At 46.7% G+C, this 21,539-nt stretch overlaps 1 protein-coding gene across 2 annotated transcripts in view; it reads right to left on the bottom strand.

Annotated features, from left to right (window-relative positions):
• Positions 1 to 963: 963 nt before the first annotated feature.
• WDPCP (WD repeat containing planar cell polarity effector) overlaps positions 964 to 21,539 on the bottom strand; it is a 145,034-nt gene continuing 124,458 nt past the window's right edge. For both annotated transcript variants that reach the window (XM_066177714.1, XM_066177715.1), the window contains 4 exons: positions 16,032 to 16,167; positions 9,523 to 9,617; positions 8,017 to 8,045; positions 964 to 2,004 (listed from right to left, as the gene is read on the bottom strand). In XM_066177714.1, coding sequence (XP_066033811.1) covers positions 1,954 to 2,004; positions 8,017 to 8,045; positions 9,523 to 9,617; positions 16,032 to 16,167 — 311 coding nt within the window. In that variant the 3' untranslated portion in view covers positions 964 to 1,953. The remainder of the gene's footprint in view (positions 2,005 to 8,016; positions 8,046 to 9,522; positions 9,618 to 16,031; positions 16,168 to 21,539) is intronic.

Genomic DNA, 21,539 nt, shown 5'->3' on the forward strand with positions numbered 1-21,539 from the left:
TTTCCCTGCGCTGACCTCTGCGTTAGCCAGTCGCTGCTAATTCGTGCACTTTCGGCAGCAATTAATGCACATAAAATCCCGTGTTGGTTCCAAACCTGTTTTGATTTTGTCAGTGAAAGGTCTGCAGGTGAACCTCCCAGCTGAGGAAGCTGCTGTACTAGAGAGCTCTCTTTTCCTGTTTCACTGCCAAGCACAAAATGCTGTGGGGAAGGAGGAGGGTGGAAATGGTCACAGGGCTGAAGCCTAAAGGGAAAAAATCTGCCTGTTTCCAGTTAAATCCCTATTCAACACTTTTTTTTTTTTCTCTTTTTCCTTGGCAGACAGGATTTTTCCAAGAAAACCATCTGAGGATATTTTTCCGTGAAAAACTACAATTTTAGGAAACAGCACTCTGGACCTTACGTACATTTCTAGTATCACTTCCTGTATATTTTTAAGCTGAAATCCTCTTAGCATGCAAAGTAAATAGATTATGATATACTGAAGGATTAAGAATCACTGTCTGGTGTCAGATTAATCCCTCATATAGACCATCACTTGTACTGACAGAAATATGGCTGCAGTTCAGCAGAACAGCTCTATGGCAGGGCCGCGTGTGGCAGCCTCTTCGGCAGAACAAGCCCCCCGTCACTGAGGGCCAGCTCCTGTGTTTCCCAGAAATTCAATTTCAATCCCTGGGACATTAAAGGCACGCTCCTCTACCAGCTCGGTGTGGGGAGGAGAGGCAGCGGCTGCTCTGTTTCAAAGCTCTCTTTATTTGTTTTTCCCTGTTGGGTGTACAAAACCTGACGGGCTGCAACCCCTTGGCTCCCTTCAAACCTCAAACCAAAGTTTGGAATACACGCGCGGGAAGGTGTGGATTGGGATGAAGTGCCGAAACGGTGCAACCAAAACCACCCAGCAGGCAGCAGAATTTTGACTCATAGGGGAAAACGGGCTGTAAATATTTTATTTGGGTAAAAAGCAGAATTTTTGTTAATGAAATAATTCTAAAGTCTTGAGAGTTTTGTTGGGTTTTTTTTATTACACCGTGCTTTCATTTTCAGTGCATCATACAGATTTGCTCACCGTAATAAAACCAACCTCAAGAAGCTCGCTGGGCTTCAACCACCCAACGCTCCCCAAAAAACTCAAGATTAACGCACACATGTGCCTGTGACAGAGCACAAAATATCCATGTCTGTATGCTCTGCACTCCATCAGGTGGTGGGAGGAAGGACCCACGATGATGCTCTCCCCTCTTCACTGCCAGAACAAAACCGAGAGGGCTGGCACAGGTTCCCTCCTCAGTGCATTTTCCCTTTGTGGTTAGAGGAGGCAGATTAAAATCTGGACTCCAATGGAATGATGCTTAAGAGCCTCGGCATCTTTTTTTTTTTTTTTTTTTTTTTCAAGGCAAAATAATGGTTATTCGACTAAGATGATATATCCAGATATGAAAATCGAGAGCATTCTTTGAAAAATGCTGCTGACTGTGAAAGGCTGCTCTTTCACAGAGGTATCCTGAGTGAAGATCTTATCCGCTGGTATCTCAATAGGAGGGTTTTCAGAGCCTGAAGTGGGAATTCAAATCTGCTCCCAAGTGAAGATTGTAAAAACATATAATGCATGGAGAATTACAGACTTTCTCCTGAGAAGCTTATGGATTCATCCAAGAAACCCCACCAAATCTTTCAGCATTGAGCTTGTACAGTAAATGGGGAGCAGCAATTACTCTCTTTTTCGACATCTTTGATGAAAATGTCACCAAGTCGGCCTCCACAAGCAAACACAGGACACTTGGTGCACGGACATACCAATATGAACTCAGAAATAATTTGCAGGTCTTTTTGAAGAACAGGGTATTTTCTAAGCCTGCTGTTTTGTCATCTGCCAGAGGTCAGATCCAGGGCTGGCTGGAAGTGAAATCCACCCCCTCGGTGGGGTTTCCTCTTCTCTGCTTTGGCAGCTCAGTCACACCAGCCCAAAGTGCACAATTTGGAGAGAGCCGCTGTCTCCAGGCTCCTGTGGGGGCAAAGACAGGCAGGAAAGGATCAGGCAGGCTGCAAGGGAGAGGCACTGGGGGACGGAAACACAAAATACCACCCCAGCCCAGGGAGAAGAGACAATTCCCTGTCCCACTTTGGCTTGGGAATTAGGGATGTAGCCCCAAAACGCAGAAGTCTGGCTTATCATTCAAGGTAAGGCATTTCTCATCTGCTTTTAAGCATTTTAAGGCATTTCTCATCTGTTTTTAAGCCCCTTCACACCCCCCCTGCCCCTGCTGTTCCTGGGAAAACCAGGGGCTGCAGCTCCAGGGAATGTGCATGGTGTCCCAGGGGATGTGAGGGGCTGGCAGCCTTTGAGACCCCTCACCTGGGAAACTTATTGGCAAAATTGAAACTTCGGGGTTTTGTTACCTTTTAATTAGGCTGTGTGTTAACGCCAGCCAGGTTTTGAAGCGGGGATGGCACTTTGCACTCCTCACACGATGCAGATTCGTGATTAAAGCACAGATCCCCGTCCCGCACTCTGTGCAGGGCGGGAGGCTGAGCCCTCTGGTTTTGCCGAGGACACGGTGATGGGGAGAAATGTGTGCCACCAGCAGAGGTGATTTCACAACCAACCCGGGCTAGCGTGCCTGCGAAATGCATGAAACGCTTTGCCTTGGAAAGCGATGTAGTCTAGTGAGTCACTGCTTTCTTTTGAATTACAGATGAGTAGCCAGCCCTTCGTGATGCAAAGAAAAAAAAAACAAACCAACCAAAACTAGGTGTGGAGCTGGAAACAAAGGGAAACGTGTGTTCGTCCTGTCTCAGAGGGCAAGACACTCCGGCTGGCTTGGCCCAAGGAGGTGGCTGTCAGGGCTGTGCCAGGCTGTGGGAGCACTGGTGAGGGCGGACACGACTCATGGGAGTGACTCCCTGCCTCCTTGACTTCAGGAAAGATGAAAAGAAGATGGAAAAAAAAAAAAAAATCTCCTAACTCTTGGAGCTTCGCAAGGAACCTTTACCAGAGCAGCAGCTCCATCTCATGGCTTGTGCACTTCACCACAGAGATAGAGATCTCCCTCCAAAACAGCAATTCCCTCCAGGACTTCCCTACCTCAGCAAAGAGGGAGCAGTAAAAGAGCAACAGCTCCAAACAAGCTCTGTATGGACATTGAACTTCCAGCCCTCGCCTTGGCTCTTCCCTTGCAGGGAGATGGTGAGAGACAAAACACAACCCCTTGAGAATCCTCAGAGGGACTTTGAAGATGATATCAAAGTGTCTCTGATATCCCACCCGAATCGGGGCTTGCATCCCAGACCCCAGCAGGTTATTCCAGTGTGGAGACACGAAGCACAGCTTCACCACTGAGACTTCTGCTCTCTCTTCAAGGAGGTTTTGAGGTGCTTTCCTTGGTAGCAGCCCTCATGGCGGGGCTGTGTGGACGTGCCTTGGGCTTTGGGTGGCTTCAGGCTTTCTGTGGGCTCTCCTTGCTCTCTGAAGGACACTTGCTGGAGGTTTCAAAAAATACAATTTTTTTTTTTTTCCCTCCAGTAAAGCCCCGAGGAGCATCAGTGGCTGAAGGTAAGGAAGGGGTGGCTCTCATGGCCTTAGAACTGTGTCAGGGCCTTATGCAGAGGGGTTTCTGCTGGTGGTTGCTCTGAGGATCAAGAGAGTAAATGGGCACATGAACGCAGGCTGGAAAAAGACTCCACACCATGGAAGAGTTCAAGGCTGTTTGGGCAGGTCCCTGTTGCTCAAGGTGCAGAGTCTGGAGTGCATCAGGTGGGGTGTCTGACCTGGGTTTGTGATCTGTGATTTCCGCCTCTGTCTGGGGAGACTTGAACAAGAATCCAGCCCTGCAGACCTACCTGCTTGCTTGTTGAAATAATACTTTTTTAAAAAAATCCTATTTGCAAACCTCTCTGGTCACGCTAAAGCAGACCTGGCCGTGTCACGTGGGAAGCCTGTGATGTGGCATGAAGCTTGTAGAGGTATTTCATGTCAATTCAAGGCTGAAGAGTGGCAATGGCTGGAATCCTCCTCTGATACCTGCACCTTTCCTGCTGGAGCACCCCGGCAATAAAAGGCGCCGGAATAATTTGATGAGAGTTGATTTTCACTGTGCAGGAAGAGGGCTCTCCAGGAACGGTGGCAGCCAGCGCTGCGGTGCTGCTCCCTATGGCAATGAGCTGCTAGTCCTCCAGAGAAGGAAAAACATGAACATCCCGACAGCAGAGCATCTACTTGTGCCCTGGAGAGTTCAGACCGTGGGGCTCTTCATGGTAACGATGTGGTCCCGCTCCGGCAGGCGAAGGGAGGAGCGGGAGGGGAAGGCACACCCTGCAATTGAAAAGCCACGAAGTCATCTGGGACCTGCAGGGATAGCAGGATGGAGGCAGTGGTTTGCTCTGTCTCCACAGGTCTGAGGCAGAACAGAGGATCCTTCTGCTTCTCCCGGAGTGGGAAATGCAGGGAAACCTCTTCCCCGCGCCGCTGCGTTGCTCCTCCCAGGAGGCTACGCTTTTTCTCCTGGGATTATTCTCAAGGGCATGATGAAAGTGGGAAAGGACAAGAGTGGGAGAGAGGAGAATAAATGAAGGAGCCTCAGGAAATTATTTTAAACACCTGTTTTATCCAGATGGAGGCTGCCTGGTTCCAGGCTGCAGGGAGGACGAGGTGGAAGGACGTGCCTGTTGCTGGGATCCATAGGTACCACTCCTTTTCACTGGGAATGCCTTGTTTCCCTTGAACAGCAGAATACAAACCCTCCTGGCTGATAGGTATTCAGCTGAGTGATAACATAGTAAAATTATCACCTGGTGGCCCCAAGGAGCCATTGGCTTCAGCATCTTAAATTGCCTGGTAGAAGATCAGTCCCTGGTCCAGGAACAAGAGAGCAGCTGAGATGAACATTTTCCAAGGGGTGTTGTTTGTACCCAGGTAGGTGACCAAGGTGTTTGGAGCCTTGATTTCACTGGTCCAAGTCTGGGTGGTGCTGCTACATGGAAACCCTGAACTAACCTACACAGTTGCTCAAGATCATCAAATCCCAGAATAACACGGACCAGGAGGGACTTCTGGGACCACCCTGCTCAGAGCAGCAAGACTGGGCTGGGTCTCACCCTCATCTCACCTCCAGGACGGAACACGAACACCAAATCCTGGCCACTCCAAATACCCAAATATTGTGGACGGGATGCTCACTTCCCATTTGTTTCAACCCTGTTGCCTGAGGAGCCATACCCAGGCAAGCCATGCACAGGGCAAGGAAAGCTGCAGCTTGTCTTCATCCCTCCACCGTCTTCATCCCCACCTTTGTGCTCAGTGGTGGGATCCCCCTGATCCTCTGGCCACCCCAAAACCAGCCTGGCAAAACCCCACGGACTGCATTTGTCCTACTGCCAGCTGAGAACACCTCAGCAACCCTTGCCCACCACCACTCACACCACGGGGCTGCAGGCAGGACACAGGTGACCTGTGCTGGTGCTGGAGGGACACAGGTGACCCCCATGGCAGCACAGCCTTGCCTCTGAGCCGCTTCTACTGCTTTCCTCCAGAAGACAAATCTCGTTGAACAGCTTGAGCACTGCTTGGCTGTGTGACAGCCAGTTGCTCTGGCAGGTCACTGGGAACAGTCTGTTGCACGATCTCTGCAGTTTCAGGGAGGAGAAGCTTCCTCATAGCTGAGAGCAGCAGCGAGTGAGGAGTTCAGGGGCTGGGATGCACCTACAGAAGTCAGATCCATCCCTGCTGAGGTCTCAGAGGCCATTCGGGCTGGGAATCGGTCACCTCTGGCTCCAGCCTTTCCCCAGAGAGCTGGCAAAGGAGGGCAAAGCAAATCCTCCAGCTCCCAGCCGCAGGGATCTCCCTGCAGAATTGCCTGTGCAAGAAGGGCCGGGTTTTGGGTGTGCTCCCCTTGGGTGGCACCAAGCCCAGTATTGTGCGAGCTCCTGCTGCAGCAACGTGTGGGAAGTGGTGTCAGGGGGATGCCAGCCTGGGGAAGCAGGGGGGTGACAGTGGCACCTCAGGAATGGGCTGTCCATCATGCAGCAGGCTGCTGGTGGCGTCCAGGGCAAGAGGTTGGATTTGGGTTGGATTTGGGACAGGTTGAACTAAAAGCCACACGTCAGTCCAGCTAGAAGGATCTGGGAGGGACCAGGGGCTGTTTAGCCTGGAGAAAAGGAGACTCAGAGGTGACTTTATCACTCTCTACAACTTCCTAAAAGGTGGTTGCAGTCGGGTGGGCGTTGGTCTCGTTCTCCAGGCAGCAACTGACAGAACGAAAGGACACAGTCTAAAGCTGTGCCAAGGGGAATTTCGGTTGGATATCAGGAAAATGTTTTTCATGGAAAGAGCGATAAAATACTGGAATGGCCTGCCTGAGGAGGTGGTGGAGTCACCATGCCTGGATGTGTTTAAAAAAAGACTGGATGTGGCACTCGGTGCCAGGGTTTAGTTGAGGGCATGGGTTGGACTCGATGATCTTGAAGGTCTCTTCCAACCTGGTGATTCTGTGAGTTCTGTGAATTCTGAGAATTCTGTGAATTCTGAGAATTCTGTGAATCAGCTCTGATTTGCTGAGTGCTGGTTTCTGTGCTGGCACCCAGCTGCTGCAAGGCTTCTGAATTTCCACACGCCATTCAAAGTCAGGACAAGAACGCTGATAGAAGTGTTTTCTCAGAAGCATAAAGTTGGTGTTACGTGGATGGCTGTTCTTCTCCGAAAGCCCTGGTGTGCACTCCAGGCTCCCCTTACCCTGCCAGCCATCTTCCCCTGCATCCCATGGCTGCTGGAAGTGCCCCATTTTCCTGCGCACGAGCAGCTCTGTGATGTGTGCTGAAATCAAACTCCCAGGTCACGGGGGTCACACGTTGACCCACCAGCTTTTACCAACGGTGACCACTCAGTTGCAGTAACACTTTGGAACCAAAGAATGCTTTATTCAACTGCTTGTGTGAAGGTAAGGAGATCTTCCACAGAGCTTGGGGAAGGAACAGTTAACAGCTGGCTAACCCAGCTGCAAACCCAGGGATCCCACCAAGGTCTCCAGACCATCACTGCCGCTGTGCTTTACCTCACCCTGTGTCCTCAGGCCACCAAAATCACTCAAAGGCCAAAGGAGAGGTGCCGTGGGATGAGGATTTCCCGTTGGTGTGACCCTGGCGTGGCGAACTCTGGTCCCCAGCCTGTGCCCATCCTCCACCCAGTGCAAAGGGGCCTGCAGGAAGCTGCAGAGGTGGGGCTGCTGTGTGTTCTTCCTCAGTGCTTCAGGACTGGTAGAACAGCTCTTAGAGCACAATTTTACTTGGCACAGGCTGGTTTTGTAATGAAAGAAATAAATAAGTGCCATCCTGCTCCGCTGGGAGGTTGAAGTGTTTCCTTTCTTTTTTTTTTTTTTTTTTTTTGATGATCTGTTTGCACTGAGGCCAAACACTGAATACTTTGGCCTCAAAAACAAAAGTTTTAACAGGAATTGCAATTGGAAGGAGCCTATAACACAGGCACTCTCGTGCCTTCACCCGTGCCGCCACGGGATTTATTTTACAATTTGTTATGTTTTATTTCAGTTTTTCCTTTGAAAGTAGAACCGAGTTTGAGCTGCGTGCTGCTGACTCATCCGCTCTGGAGGGAGGCTCGCCCTATATCTGTGCTCTGTGTGCAACCCCAGTGGCTCCCAACCACCTGAAATCCCAAACCAGGCCAGGGGGGAATGTCCCGGTGGCAGTGAAGGACATGGGGCAGGGCAGGGTAGCATCTCACTCCTTCTCCCTGCAATCTTCCTCTTGGAAGTGCCGATCTGAGCTCTGGTTAGCTCATGTGAGATAAATGTGAATGGGAGGGTGAGACTTTTATGTGCTGTGCTCAATACAGAGCAGCAGGTGAAGCCCTACTCTAGCAGAACTGTACAGGAGCATTTCTACCAATTCCAGCAAGAGCCCTGCAGGCAGGCAGCTTGCAGGGACAGGCTTGGGGAGTTTCAGGAAGCGTCAAAATAGAGTAAATAATAATAAGCAGAAATAAAAGAATAAATCAGAAAGGGGTTACCTGCTCCGAAGGAATGGCTCTCGTATTTCCTTCAAAAAGAAAAAACCAACAAAAACACCCACCATGTTATTTACAATCCATTTAACTCACCGAAAAACCCAAACAAATAGAGGTATTAGGTAACTTTAACTTTTTTTGATAAAACAAAGCTATTTCATATCACGCTATTCAATGGATGAATTCAAATACTTAACATATTGCTCACACAAGTCTGTACACGCAGGATACGTATATTCCCTCAAACACCACAACAAGCTAAAGCAACCATTTATTTTTGTGGATGAGGCAGCGTGGAGATGCAAGATCAGGGATCCCACGTAGTCCCAGCTCGGTGGAGAGCTGCCGCAGGACTGGGATGGGCAGTCCGGGACAGTGGTGGCTGCAGTGGCTCTCTCTCCCTGCAGTGGGGTGGCCTTTGGGTGCCGGGGCTCAGCACAAGCTGCCTGCCTGAGTGCTCACCTCCTGTCTTGGGAGGGCTGTGAGCTGCCAGCTTGCTGCAGGAGCTGCTTCAGGATGAGGCTTCATGTTACAGCTTGAGCCAAGTTAACAGCTGCCAACATCAAAAAGGAGTCCTGCTGCAGGCTGTGTCCTTCCGCCCCACACAGGGCGGGTCGGTTCATGGGATGGACAAAAGCCCACGGGAAAGGAAACTCTTTTTGGGTTGGGGAAAGGAAACTAACAGCTTTTTTTGGGTGGGGTTAGTGTGCTGTCAGCTCCCTGCATGGTCCCGAGGCTGTGGTTGGAAGAAGGCGGCGAGGGGGCAGCAGGACTGTCCCATTGTGGCTGCTGGCTCAGCTTCACTGCAAGGTGGAAGCGTATCCACAACCGGCTGGTTTGAAAGGATCTCTTTCAGCTGTGGCTGTAGGAACCAGCCTTGGAGCCTGGCTCTGTTCCTACCCGCCTGTCACTACAGCCACGGGACACCCGGACAGGGCAGGAGATAAAAATCCTCGTCTCGCCCCTTGTGCAAACACTGGGACCGATCCCCGGCTGGCCGCCTCCACGGCACAGCTCTTTAACCTCGCGCTGGGCAGCTCCTCTGCAGCACTGCTGCCCTCCCCGGGCTCTGCTCTGATGGCAACGATGCCTGCCCAAGCAAGGCAGCCGCCTTGGCTTCCTCCAGAGCCCCGCAGGAACCGCGGGCGCTGCCGCTTCCCAAGCCATGGAAAAGCAGGGAGGGGAGGCTCTGCTGCTGCTGGCTCCTGCGCGGAGCCACAACAGCTGGGAGTAACAAACCCTGCCTGTTCGTGTTCAATCAGGGATACTGCTGCAAGATAAGGAGATTCAGGTGATTGGTTGACTTATTCTACTTTCCATGAGCCAGCAGCTGAGTCCTCCTGCCTTTCCCTGCTAGGAATTCGCAAATCGAGTTCACGCTGCAGCGCCTTGTTTTTTTTTTTTTTTATTTTATTTTCCCTCCTGGACCCAAAAACGAATTTTCAAGCTATGAATTACCAATGTTTCCAGCTTCTCCTGTGCATATTTGAAAGAGATTTGTTCACTTACCTTCCTGGCTGCTGGAAAAGGTTTTCTTGACCGGGGAGGCGGTGTGGCCGTCCGCTCCAGGCTCAGTGTCCTCTGCCTGTCGGCGGCTGGTGGGTCTTGGAAAACAAAAGAGAAGTGGTAGAAGGGGAAGGAGCAGTGACTGCAGAGCTGGAGAGACACTGCAGAGCGGAGCAAAGCTGTTCTGTTTGTTTTCTATCTTTTCAAGTATACAGCAGCCGGTGTAATTTCCTGGTTGCAGAGTGCAGCTCTTTTCTGTCAGGTGCCAGTAGGTTTGTTGACTGAGCGTCACTAGGATCACTCATTTGGCCCTGCAGCCACTCCAGCACTGTCCTGTCATTCAAAAATGAGGCCTAAAGCTGGTGGGGTTTTTTGGAGTAATCCCAGTTTTGTTAAGCAGGACAGGCTGGGGATGTGCAGCACACATAGCAGGCAGCAGGCACGGCTGGCAGCCCTGCACAGAGGAACTTGGGCAGATTGCCCAGGAGAGGAGGATATCAGACCCAAAATACAGCGCTGATTTTACTGACGTTTTTGCCCCTACACCACTTTCATCACTGAAATCCAAGTTGTGAAGGAGGTGCAGGGAGGAAAGCATCAGCTATGTGTTATGGAAAATGCAGATGGAATTTTTTTTTTTTTTTTGGATTTTGCCAGTCTTGATTTCTTCAGTCACCATTAATCTCTGCTTACACAGGCATGTGGAAAAGGCAATCCATTCCCAGTGCTGTTGAACTGGAAACCTGGAGGCCACATTGTGCCGTCTTGGCTTGCTGACTCGCCACTCGTCCTTCCATCCACAACCTGCCAAGCGCTCAGCAAAGTCCAAGGGAGAATTTCTTTCATCAAGAATGAGTCAAGTAGAGAAAATAAATGAAACATCCAATGCCAGGCCAGCTGGGGACTCTTTTGGGAGGATTCTCATCATCTGGGCAGCTTTTCCTCCTCTGTGGATGTAGTCATGTTTGACTCAAGGAGTGTTTTACTCGAGGGTGGCTTTCAGGTGTGACAGTGGTGTAGCTGTGAGAATAGAAACGTGAAGACTTTTGTGCAGCACCCAATTTCTTCACTGCCGCAGTGCAAAACCTCACTCAGCTTTGATAATACAAATCATACGTCCCAGGCATAAAAAGCTCTTTACGACTGATGAGAACATAAATCATTGAAGAAAAAGGCTGAGATTTTTCCCAGTGCCACATTGTCTTCCCACCACCAGCTGGAAGACAGCAATGCCAGCAGCTGGGCACATGTAAAGCAACTAAAAGCACCTCTCCTCATCAGCTTTCTCGAGACATTTTTAAGCTGCAGTAATGCAACTCTCCCATCACACTAAGCTTTATTGGTTCAGTGTAAGAAACTAAGAAACTTCACTGGAGACCAGATTATGCTGGTGGCAAAAGCAGGGGGGGGGATTCTTCTGCTCTTCAACCCCATTATCTCCTCTGCAGTGTCTTGATCAGCTTTCTTACACACAGCCTCGGATTCTGCCGAGACCCACAAATTGCTTTTTTGGCCGCCAAATTGCCATAACCCTTCTATTTTTATGTTTTAAAAGAGCTTAAAACCCTCCATCCTCTTTGGATGTGTCTTTAAAATTGACCAGTACTGGGAGGATTTCATGTATATCCGAAGGCTTAGAAGAAGATGTTACCTCTACTGAGCTTCTAGTTTTACAGTCAACAGACATGAAAAGCCCAGCGGGGATAAAAGGAACTTAACCAGTTCAGTCTAATGCATATAAATCTACCTAAGAGCTCAAGGCACTGGAAGTACTCAATGCACTACATTTATCTGAGTCTAAGATACAGAAATGGGTCTTCAGCCCACATGCCACATGTCCCATTTTGATGCCAAGTTAATATGAATTAAGAGACTGAGATGAATAAACAAGGTCAGTCTGGGCCGGGCCAAGTTGAATCAATGTAAAATAATTGTCAGTATTTTCTGTCAGCAACGCTGGTTTATCTTGGCTCAGGATTCTCGGTGCTATAGATTATAAAATGTTTTCAGTGGAACGGTTGGCAGACATTTTATTGATTTTTCTTTGTTTTGTGAATGCTGGAAAAATTTCCATTAAGTATACACGCCATTCATGTGATGAAGCCAAATTGCTTTTTCAAACTTTTCTTTCTTCAAGTGTGCTAATGCGTTAATACATTAGCAATCTAATTTAATCAAGAGGACCTTTGTCTGGAATCGAGAGCCCATGGAGCACACCTTGATGCATCTTGAGCACTTACGGGCTAAGAAGAGTTAATTCTGTGTTTTCAAGGTTTAGCTGACTGATTAATTTGCCCCTCTGAATTCGGTAATGTATTATCTCAGTTCTCCAGATGTAGAAATTCAGGGTGCAACTTTGCACAAAGCCATCTACATCTGCCCGCTGTTGCGCTCTTGAGGGACATGAAGCTCCTGGGCTGAGCAGTGGTGAAGGATGAGAAGGAAGAGAAGGAAAGACAGGGAAGGCTGCAACAACCAGGCAGGAACAGCACTGGATCCAGCTGAGCTGCTGGATCCCACTTCAGACATGAATTTCCTCCACCACATCCCTGCACCACACCCACTAACAGAGTTAATTTGGAACTGGAAAATGCTCAGGCACACAGAGCAGCTGGTAGGATTACTCCTGGACCTGGCAGATGTTATTCCTCAACCTATATTCTTGCAATTTTGAGGCTGGGTTTGCTTCCTGGTTACAGAGGACCTTTTCAAAGGGTAGAAGCCATAACGGTGGTGAATGTTTGTTTTAATTGCACGGAACAGTCAAGTAGGAGTAAGAAATCTATTTAATGATTTTTTTTTGTGACATACAAAAGGCGATGCTGTGGGATAACTCTTAATTCCTTCTCTCTATGCTGATTTAAGAACCAACACACAGATGTGAAAGATGCTGTTAGAACTTCCTAAGGTTTGGTCAGTGATGCTACAGGTTCAAAATATACAGACGTGCTCATGAGCTTAAATGAAAACTTCGTAGAGAAGTAGGAATGTGAGTATTTTTAAGTACATAATCAACAAGAAAGTTTCATGATAAAAATCACTGTGATGATAAACACTTTTGCTTTCTATCCCAATCACTTTTATTGAAATAATAGATAGCCTAGTTAAAATGGGAGTAGTTCTGGTTTGGGGAATGGGGACTAGGTAGATGGATAATGAGCTAAAAAACCCCTCCAACCCAGCTTCACACACATCCCCACACTGCCAACAAATGGAAGATATTTAAGATATTGGAAGATTAAGCCCACAGAACATTACGGCAAGGAAAGAGAATGACACACTGATGGGAAGGAAACCCACAGTGCAGCTACCAAGGCCAGTGGCAGAGCAGCGAGCGCAGTCACAGCTCTGTGTGACTCTGGTGCTGGACCCTGACACGGTCACAGGCACTCACTGGTTGACTCATCCAGAAATAATCAATCAGTCAATCAGCTCCTTTTGTGTGGCTGAGAGGATCAGCATGCTGCCTTGGTCCTCTGAACAACGGCATCCAAAATGTTCTCCTCAAGCACAGGCTTCTGCTGCAGGGTTACGCTGATCAAAACGTTTTCATAAGCAGATAACAAGAATAATGGGAGGACAAGAACTTCCAGGCTAAAACACAGCAGACCCTTGGAAGGAGAGAAGGCGATGGTCAATGCCAAATGTAAGCCAGAGGTGAGATCTTTATCTTACAGAATCATTCACTGGACTGTGCATTGCTGGTGGTTTTTAGCTGTTCTTTTTAATGTTAGAGTGAAAGAAATGAGGCAGCAAATGAAACACTGCTTCCTGGAATGTTGTCCTGAAATCTTTACTGCCCATAACTTTGTGTGTGGCTCAGAAAGCTGACTACAGCTCTCCACTGGCAGCAACACCACTGCTGCTTCCATAAAACACCACAGAGTTAAACCAAGAAGTTCTTAAAGAAATAAACCCTTGAGATTGTTTTATGAATGATTATTTTGTTTCCAGCCTTTTGTGTCCATTTTCTGTCCCTTGTCTTCATCCCAGAAGATGGGTAAGCAAAGGAGATGATGATGTGAAGAGTTAGTTGAAGCGACTTTTTAACCACACAGCCTGAAGACTGGGCTTCAGTTACACATATGCAGATGTCAAACTTCCTGAAGGGCATCAGAAACAAGGTTTATTAAGCACGTGAAATGAGTCTTCTGCTAGTCTTCACAGGGCCCTTGCTGGTGACTTCTGCCTGGATGCAACTCATGAGATACGCCTCAGCTGTCCCAAGAGCTGAAACACAAGGAAGAAAGAAAAATGTGCGGGAGATGAGCTTCCAGAAAGTTGAGTGAAATGCAGATTCGGGACAGCACCCGGGACTGACAGGGGTGGTTGTGTTAGAAATGCAGAAATGCAGAAATTGGTGTGACCAGCTGATACAAAGATGTGAACCCAAGGCAGATAACAAGAGACTGTGAAAGAAGAAAGGACAGCCATTGCTGAAGAACTGCAAAGTCCTGGTGTGGTCTCTTACAGGAACTCAAAGAACCACTGCCATCCAGGAGAAGCCAATTAAAAACCCAGAAGTGGTGGAGTTTCTGTGACAGAGAGATGAAACACTCCAACGACCGCAGAACTGAGAACAGCGCTATTTATGCAGGGCCCCAACACCAAAACTTTCTTTTTTTTTTTTATCGAGATTTCTTCACATGAAGAAGTCTGATGCAGACTTGGCAGCAGATGAGCAGTACAAGAGCAACTCTGTGAAACTGGAGGTGAACCAAGCCACGGCTGGGTGCTTGTAACCATCTGCGGCTTTCTTTAAGCACAGGGAAGAAGCTGTCGGAGTCACCTGTGCCTCAGCAGGTGACCTTCCCAGCCGGCTGGTGTGTTGTCACAGGGAGTGTCTTCGAAACCTAAATTCTTGTTGGCAGGCTTCAAGCAGATGTGGCCAGCCAGGAGAGCCGTGGGAAGTTTTCTTCCACAGCACTGTAAGCGGTCACCAAAAATCTCCGGCTTCTCCTGGCGGAGGTCAGCGGCATCTCCAGGCGTCCACAGGCAGAGGAGCTGGAGCTCGGGTGGGAGCTTGCTTTATGCTCTCCATTGGGAAATCCCAGCCGTTTATGCAGCTCTGGTGATTGCAAGGAACCGCTCCTGAGGCTCAGCTCATGGTGACCCACCTGGGTAGGTGCAGGCAAACGTGGGGAGCGCAGGAGTCGGGGCAGAGTTGAGCTCAGCCTCTCTCCTGAGACGCCTGACGAAGGCAGAGGTGGGACTGCCAGAGATGTGTGAGTCACAGCAACCTCGGAGAGGGAAAAGGTGAGCAGGAGGGAGGGAGGATGGCGTGTTTATACCTTGGGATCAGAGGCGTGTTGGGATCAGTCTCGGCTCTGGTGCGCTGCTGAGGGAGCTCCTTTTATTGGAGCACTTGGAGAGCCCTCTGGAGACAACGCAGCCTCCAGCATGGAGACTGTCTTTGTAATTTGCCCATACAGTGGTATCTTGATCCCAAAAGTCCAGAAGGAAAGACTGTGCACTGTGTTTTTAAAGCCAGGCCCACCTCCAAACCCATTAGACAGCTCTGAAAGCTTCAGAGCGTGTCCCGTATCCCAAAAGTTGTAGGCAATGCATAAAAAAAAATACTTCACTCGTGCTGTGCAGATGGTAAAATGAATTTAACACCAAATACTGAAAAAGATCAATCTCCCTATGTGAGGGGAGACAGAAAACTGGTAAATTCACAGATTTCCAGGAAGAGAAGGAAATGCGTGTTTTGCCCACATGAACTGTGTGTTCAGCACAGTTATGCACAAATGGCTGGGATGAATGCAACGTGGAACTTCAGCGTCCTACACCAGACTTACTAAAAGCATTCCTGCAGACGGTGGGCACAGAAAATAAAAATAAGTCTATATGCTACACATTTATATACTCACTGGGAACAAAAAACTGCTTTTTTCTTTTCTATCAAGAACGCACAAAGAAAAAGAACAGAAACAAATGCTTTTTGAATCTTGGCAGAAGAGCTGTTTCTTTTTAATTTCCTACCACTTGCAAGGCGGTGTGCAGGTTCACTAGCAATGAAAGGGTTGGAAAAAAATCCCAGTTATCAGAACTGTTGTTTCTCTCCTAGCTATGTTCAAGGTTTCAATCAGCTTCAGAAGAAGGGCACTCTCAAAAGACCTTCCCAGGGATTTTGATTACAGGTGATGTGCTTACAGAAATCTGTAAAGATCGTGTCAGGTTTTTTAAAGTTCTGTTCACCACCTGCAACCGTTAATTTGCTGCGTTTCCATTGCTGTGTTTCTCTTTCCTCCACATTCAACAAGAAAGGCTGCCTTTGCCCAGATGATTTAATTTGGAAATGGTTGTGTTAAAACCTTGCAAACTCTCTGTGCTTCTGGAGATTTCTTTGCCTCTATGCCGTGTCCTCTGGGCTTCCAGGTCTTTCTCAGTGTGTTAATGTTTTATTGTGTTTGCAACCATGATGCAGACAACAACTGCAGTTGTCAGGAAGTCAACTGTTTGATATTTCAGAATACCAAAGATACATTTTGAAGCAATTCCCGGCTCACCTGTGGGAGCAGCTCTGCACTGGTGGTCTGTCAGCAGGGTCGGGAGCGGGCGGGTTGCATCCTCCACCCTGCTCTGGAGATTGGTCAGGGAAAGCTTCACAAGATGGGTCTTCTTCATCTGGCTGCCCCAGAAGTTCTGTTAAGATCAATCAAGACACATGGTATCACCCTTACCTCATCTGAAAGTCCCAACCAAGCTGCCCATCTTTTGCCTTGGACGCCCATAAGGAAAAGGGTGTCCCCCCTAGCAAGGGATCCAAACTGAAAGGAAACCCACATGCTTCCTCCTTGGCTTTTCCCTTGAAAAGGAGGCCAAGTACTCAATGACCAGCGACAAGAAACAGGTCCAAGAGCTTTTGAAAGACAGAGACTGAGTGTGTATTGGCTGCAGTGAGCAAGGAGGAAATTCCTCCTCTAAATTGTCAACTACAGAAGGTCCAGCTGGCTGCCAAAGGGATCAAAATCTTATCAGTTGGACTAGTTCCCCAGAGGGGGATGTGTAACTCCTTCCTTGAAAAACAAAGCTTTCCCTCAGCTTTGTCTTAAAATATTTGGGTTCACAATCAAGACCTGAAGTCTTCAGTAGGTGAAGCATGGGCATCCAATTCACAAGTTCCACTCTGAGCCCCGTGGTAAAGGAAATTGTTTAAAAATATCTGAACCACTTAAAAATATAGAGGAATAACTGCATATTCTAGGTGTGAGACTTAAAATAAATAAGTAAAGAATTTAACCAAACCGCAGACTAGCAGACTTTGGATTAAGGGAAAAAAAAAAATCCCGTTACAGATAAAGACTTTAAAAGATTTTTCTCAAAATCTTAAGACCCTTTTGCATTTTTTTCCCCCCTTCTAATCCTGTTCTTCTCTCCTTGTTCTCTGCCTTCTTGGATCCTGTATAAGCTGGTCTGGATGATCCCCATGGTGGCACCAAGGGCAGTGGGGAGGATGTAACACCCTGGCGAGTGCTGCCACGCTGTTGGATTTTACATTTCACCTGGAGACCCAGAACATTCACTGGCTTAGGAGGGCAAATCTCCTTGTAAGACTTTTCTGAACCTCCAAGCCCTAAAAACCCAGTGGGATTGCTGTGGACTATTCCTACACTTCATGCCACCTAAATATCACTGGTGGTGTGAGGGAGGGTGAAGTGTGGCAAGGTTTGGCTTTCCCAGGTAGTTGATGTTGTCTGTCTGTGCTGCTGATCCCCAGATACGATGTGGGAAATGGTTGAAAATGGCCAACTCAATTGAAGGCACCACACCTCAAGCATGCACGCCACACTACAATAAATAAAGGTGTGGAATAAACCAGCACTGGTGCAATTTCTCCTCCATCTTGAATTAAAAAAAAAGATAAGTCCAAAGAGAAATTAAAGCAGTATGGGCAATGCTTTAAGTCTCAGAAACTCAAATCCAGGGCAAGGGAGGGAGGTTTCTCTGGAGGTCTCCTCTTGGAGCCTTGCAGAATGAGAAGCCAAGAGGAGAGCAACAGTACTGAGAACTTATCAAGGTTCATGAGAAGCTGCTTTTTATATACGTGAAGAGCTCTGGGAAAGGGCTTGAACAAAATTCCTGTTGCTGGGGGGAGAAAATCATTAGGCAAAATCCACTGCAGGTCCCGTGGCACAAACTTTGAGAGCCTCTGCTTTGGAACACAGCTCTCACTGCTGTGCTCCACCTGGAGTCTTTGGTCCTGAAGACCCTCCCTCTTCACCTGGCCAGACTTCGTTAAGAAACAGAATGTTAAACCTTTGAATTTGCAAAATGTCAAAGCTCAGATGTACGGTGTGAGTCAAGCATCTGTAATTAATTTTTCGTTTCTCTCGCTTTCTTGTTCCACTTACTCAGCAACATCTAAGGCCCACATAACTTACCCCCCTTAAAGCTACAAACTTTCACCAATATATGATGTCCATGACTTCTCCTGAGCCACCCCTTCTGAGGCTGACCCAGCTCCAAGGAGTGGGGACATTTCAGAACAAAAAACCCTCAGAGACGGCGAAAGAGGAGTGTGTATTGAGAAAAGAAACAAATTAGAATTGGGTCAACCTTTTCTTGCTCTCCTCCCATCACACTACTGATCTGTGTTTTCTTGACCCTGCTGAGAACCAGCACTGAGTAACTCCCAGTCCTCACATCAACCACTTCAGTGTAACTCATTTTTGTGTTCCCGGGGCTACCCAGCAGCTTTTTAACGTGGAGTGGGCTAAAATTTGGATGTATGGAGCCTTTGTGTGCCACGTTTCTAATATATGAATGCTATGAGCAATTAATTATAGCATGGCCGGTGACTGATGTTTTGTGCTGTGGATGTAGCAAAGCTACACCTTGTTAAATAATGCTACTGGATCCATGGGAACCTCGGGGAAAACAAGAGCGGTCTGTCACCGGCCAGCACAAAACCAGGGGAAGAGCAGGCTTCTAACCCACAGGAGTGCAAACAGATTTCTCTGCACTTTCATATCTAAAATAAATATCTGGAACTGACCTCAAGTTATGAGCATTGAACCTATTGTGGTCTGGGGCTACAGCTGCAGTGTGGAGCATCAGATGCCAGGGGTGGTTCAAAGCCACAAAACCATCAGATAAGAGCTACAGAGTAAAGAAATAAATATTTTTATTGTGGGACGTGGACTCTGCTCCCTGTGAGAAGCGCTAAAGCAGGGAAAACAAATGCACAAGGAACACTGTTTAAACAACACAGCCCTTCCCAAACTAGAGGCGACACATCCCACTTTTAATTAGAAAGGGAAGGATTTTGGCAACAATTCCACAGAGCTGGGAGAGGGTGGTGGTCCTCACTTCTAGACAAGGGCTCTGGCTGGGATTTGGTGCTTGATAGAGACCTGACTTTGCGCCAGCACTGGAGACATCGTAAGTTTCACCTAAGATTTTGCATTCAGGCAATCCAAGATATTCCTTTGCCTTATTGCACAATAAACTCCTGCCGTTTAAATTCTAAGCTACTGTTTGCTTAACAGGTTAAGATCTGGGATTTCAATCTGAGTTTGAATTTCCAAAACTTTGAGAGTTGGTACTGTGCTAATGTTGTGGTTTCCTCATTAAAGTAATTTAGGTGCAATTATATGGATCTTTTGTGCTAAAAATGAGTGAATGATTCAATAATGTGAACAGCATTTAGATGCAATAATATGAATTTTTTGTGCTGAAAATACTTTTTAAAATCCCGTTTGTCGTGAGCTATATTGAGTTAGTGCTGTGTACACCCAACCACACAATGACACAATGCATATCCTACATTTCCAAAATTCGGTGGTAATTGCTGTTGCTCCACCTCACACCTGTCTGAAAGAGCCAAATATCTTTCTTTACAAGTCCGCTGAAAGTTCTCCTACGCTGCAATGAGCAGGATGCTCTCCAGGTAATGCATGCAGGTGATGAGATATCACACCTCGCCTGCTCACACATCTGTCATTATTTCACCATATCTATTCTCCTTTGAATCTGTCTCTGCAAATCAGAAGCTGTTTCCATTCTCCAGGATCCTGCCCTGGACTTTCAGGGATAAAAACGCATTTCAAAACGTGCAAATCCGTGGTAAAACGAAAATCTCCTTTTAATATTGTTTGCAAAATTGACAGCTCTACTTAACAGCAGCCATTAAATTATTTACAAAGTAGCAGCTGCTCTTGTAGCAGCCTTTTTTTTGGGGCGTGAAAAATAAACTAGTTGATAAGTGAGAGATAAGGCATTTGACTTCCTCTTTGTGCGCCCGGCATGGTGCTCAGAGCCAATTCTGCACAATCTGATGTTTACAGAGCAATCCTCGTGTCCGACCTCCTTAGGCAACAGGGACACAAGAAGCCTTTAAAACGCTGAAGCAAGCATTTAATCAGAACTCTTCATGCTGAACTCTGAAAAAAAAAATTCAATCAGTTCAAAAAATGTAACTCCTTCTAAAGATAAATTTTTTTTTTTTTTTTTTCTTCAGGAATTGCAAATGTATCCCAATGGACTCCCGGTCAACCACACAGACTTCAGCCACATTGTTGTTTTACTGAAAAAAAACCAGAGGTAAAATAGCTTTTTCCCAAGAGAAACAAATTAAGGGTCTGAAGAAATGCAAATATTTAATTCAAGTGGGTGCTGTAAAACAGTAGAGTTTACTAACAATCATGCTTATTTTCTTTTAGGCATCTAAACAAATTCTTTTTTCTTTTTAGTTGAATAGCTAATTCTATGTAAACAAGTTCATATCTCCTCTTGTTATGCAAGAACTTAATTTTTAAAATTAAAGTGGTTATTCTTTCCTGTTGAATTCAAGCTCTCATTATTTTATAAGGTGTCGGGGATTTTTATTTTTGAAGGCAAATAACTGCTGCAGAAGGCATGAGATTGACCGTGATTTCGCACATTATCAAGTTGTGGTAACTTAATTCTATCCCAGGTTTTCTCAAACTACATGAAGCTATTTTTAAAGCCACTGCATCAAATTCCTCTGGTATCAGTGGGAACTTCCACTGCTGATTTGAGTGTGGCCAGCTCTTTTTTTCTGGCTACAATTGTTTTCCCAAAATCATCTTTTAAAATAAACATATTCTCATCAAATCATTTCGTTCCCGCAAATTCCTGCAGGGAAACCACAGAGCTTTGTTTGTGAGTGTGGAAAAATGTAATTCTAAACTTCTTTGCTTCTCCTGGGCTCGCTTTCCGTGGATTTTTATTTTCAGATTATTTTTGTGTTGCTTCGTTAATCCCCAAGGCTGACATGTTTGCATTTGACAAATACAAATTGGTCAAAATACTGGTTTTGTTGTACTTCTAAAACTCACGGAGAACAGCCGTTCCCGTTTAGAGAGCTGGATAAGATTATTCCTGAAATTAAATCTGAATATCTCACAGTCCTGTTGTTCAACAATTTGATGCCTGAGAAGATAAAGCACTTCAATCACTACCAGTAGAATCAATCCTTAAAAGCAGCATAACATGCCATCATTCCACTAGTTGGGCAGTAGAGGTATTAACAGCAGCAAAACTGTTTTAGTGCGTGTGCCAGGAAATTTAAGAATTATTATAAAAGTTGTGTGATAAAAGTAAAGAAGTAGCTAACATTTGTAAACAATTGCTTTGGGTTTGTGGTTTTTGGGGGTTTTTTTGTAGTGTAGACAGTTATACTTAGCATTTTTCTGCAGCTTGCTGTGAAACCTGACTTTCAAACTTTCTGCAAACGGAAATGCTGAGTCTTTACTACCACTGGCTGAGATTTCTGTCTCCACTACTCATTTGCTCTGCTAAAATCACACGCAAAATTAAGCTAACCACTCACTATACAGCCTGAATAGTTAATTTTATATCTCCCCGGAGCCTAAGTAACCAGGTTCCTTAGGAATTACCCCAGCGGTGCCAATATTAATTAATTTAAAAAAAAAAAAAAAGGAAAAAAAAAAAGAAAAGAAGGTGTGTCTTACAGGGTGATCCAGATGTGGTAGCACCAAGCCGTGGTGAGTCTCCAGCTGGAAGAGACTGAACGACCACGGATTTGCTTC

Source organism: Chamaea fasciata, unplaced genomic scaffold (genome assembly GCF_029207755.1).
Source record: "Chamaea fasciata isolate MVZ Bird 193981 ecotype frontalis unplaced genomic scaffold, bChaFas1.0.hap1 SCAF_3, whole genome shotgun sequence".
NCBI lineage: Eukaryota > Metazoa > Chordata > Aves > Passeriformes > Sylviidae > Chamaea > Chamaea fasciata.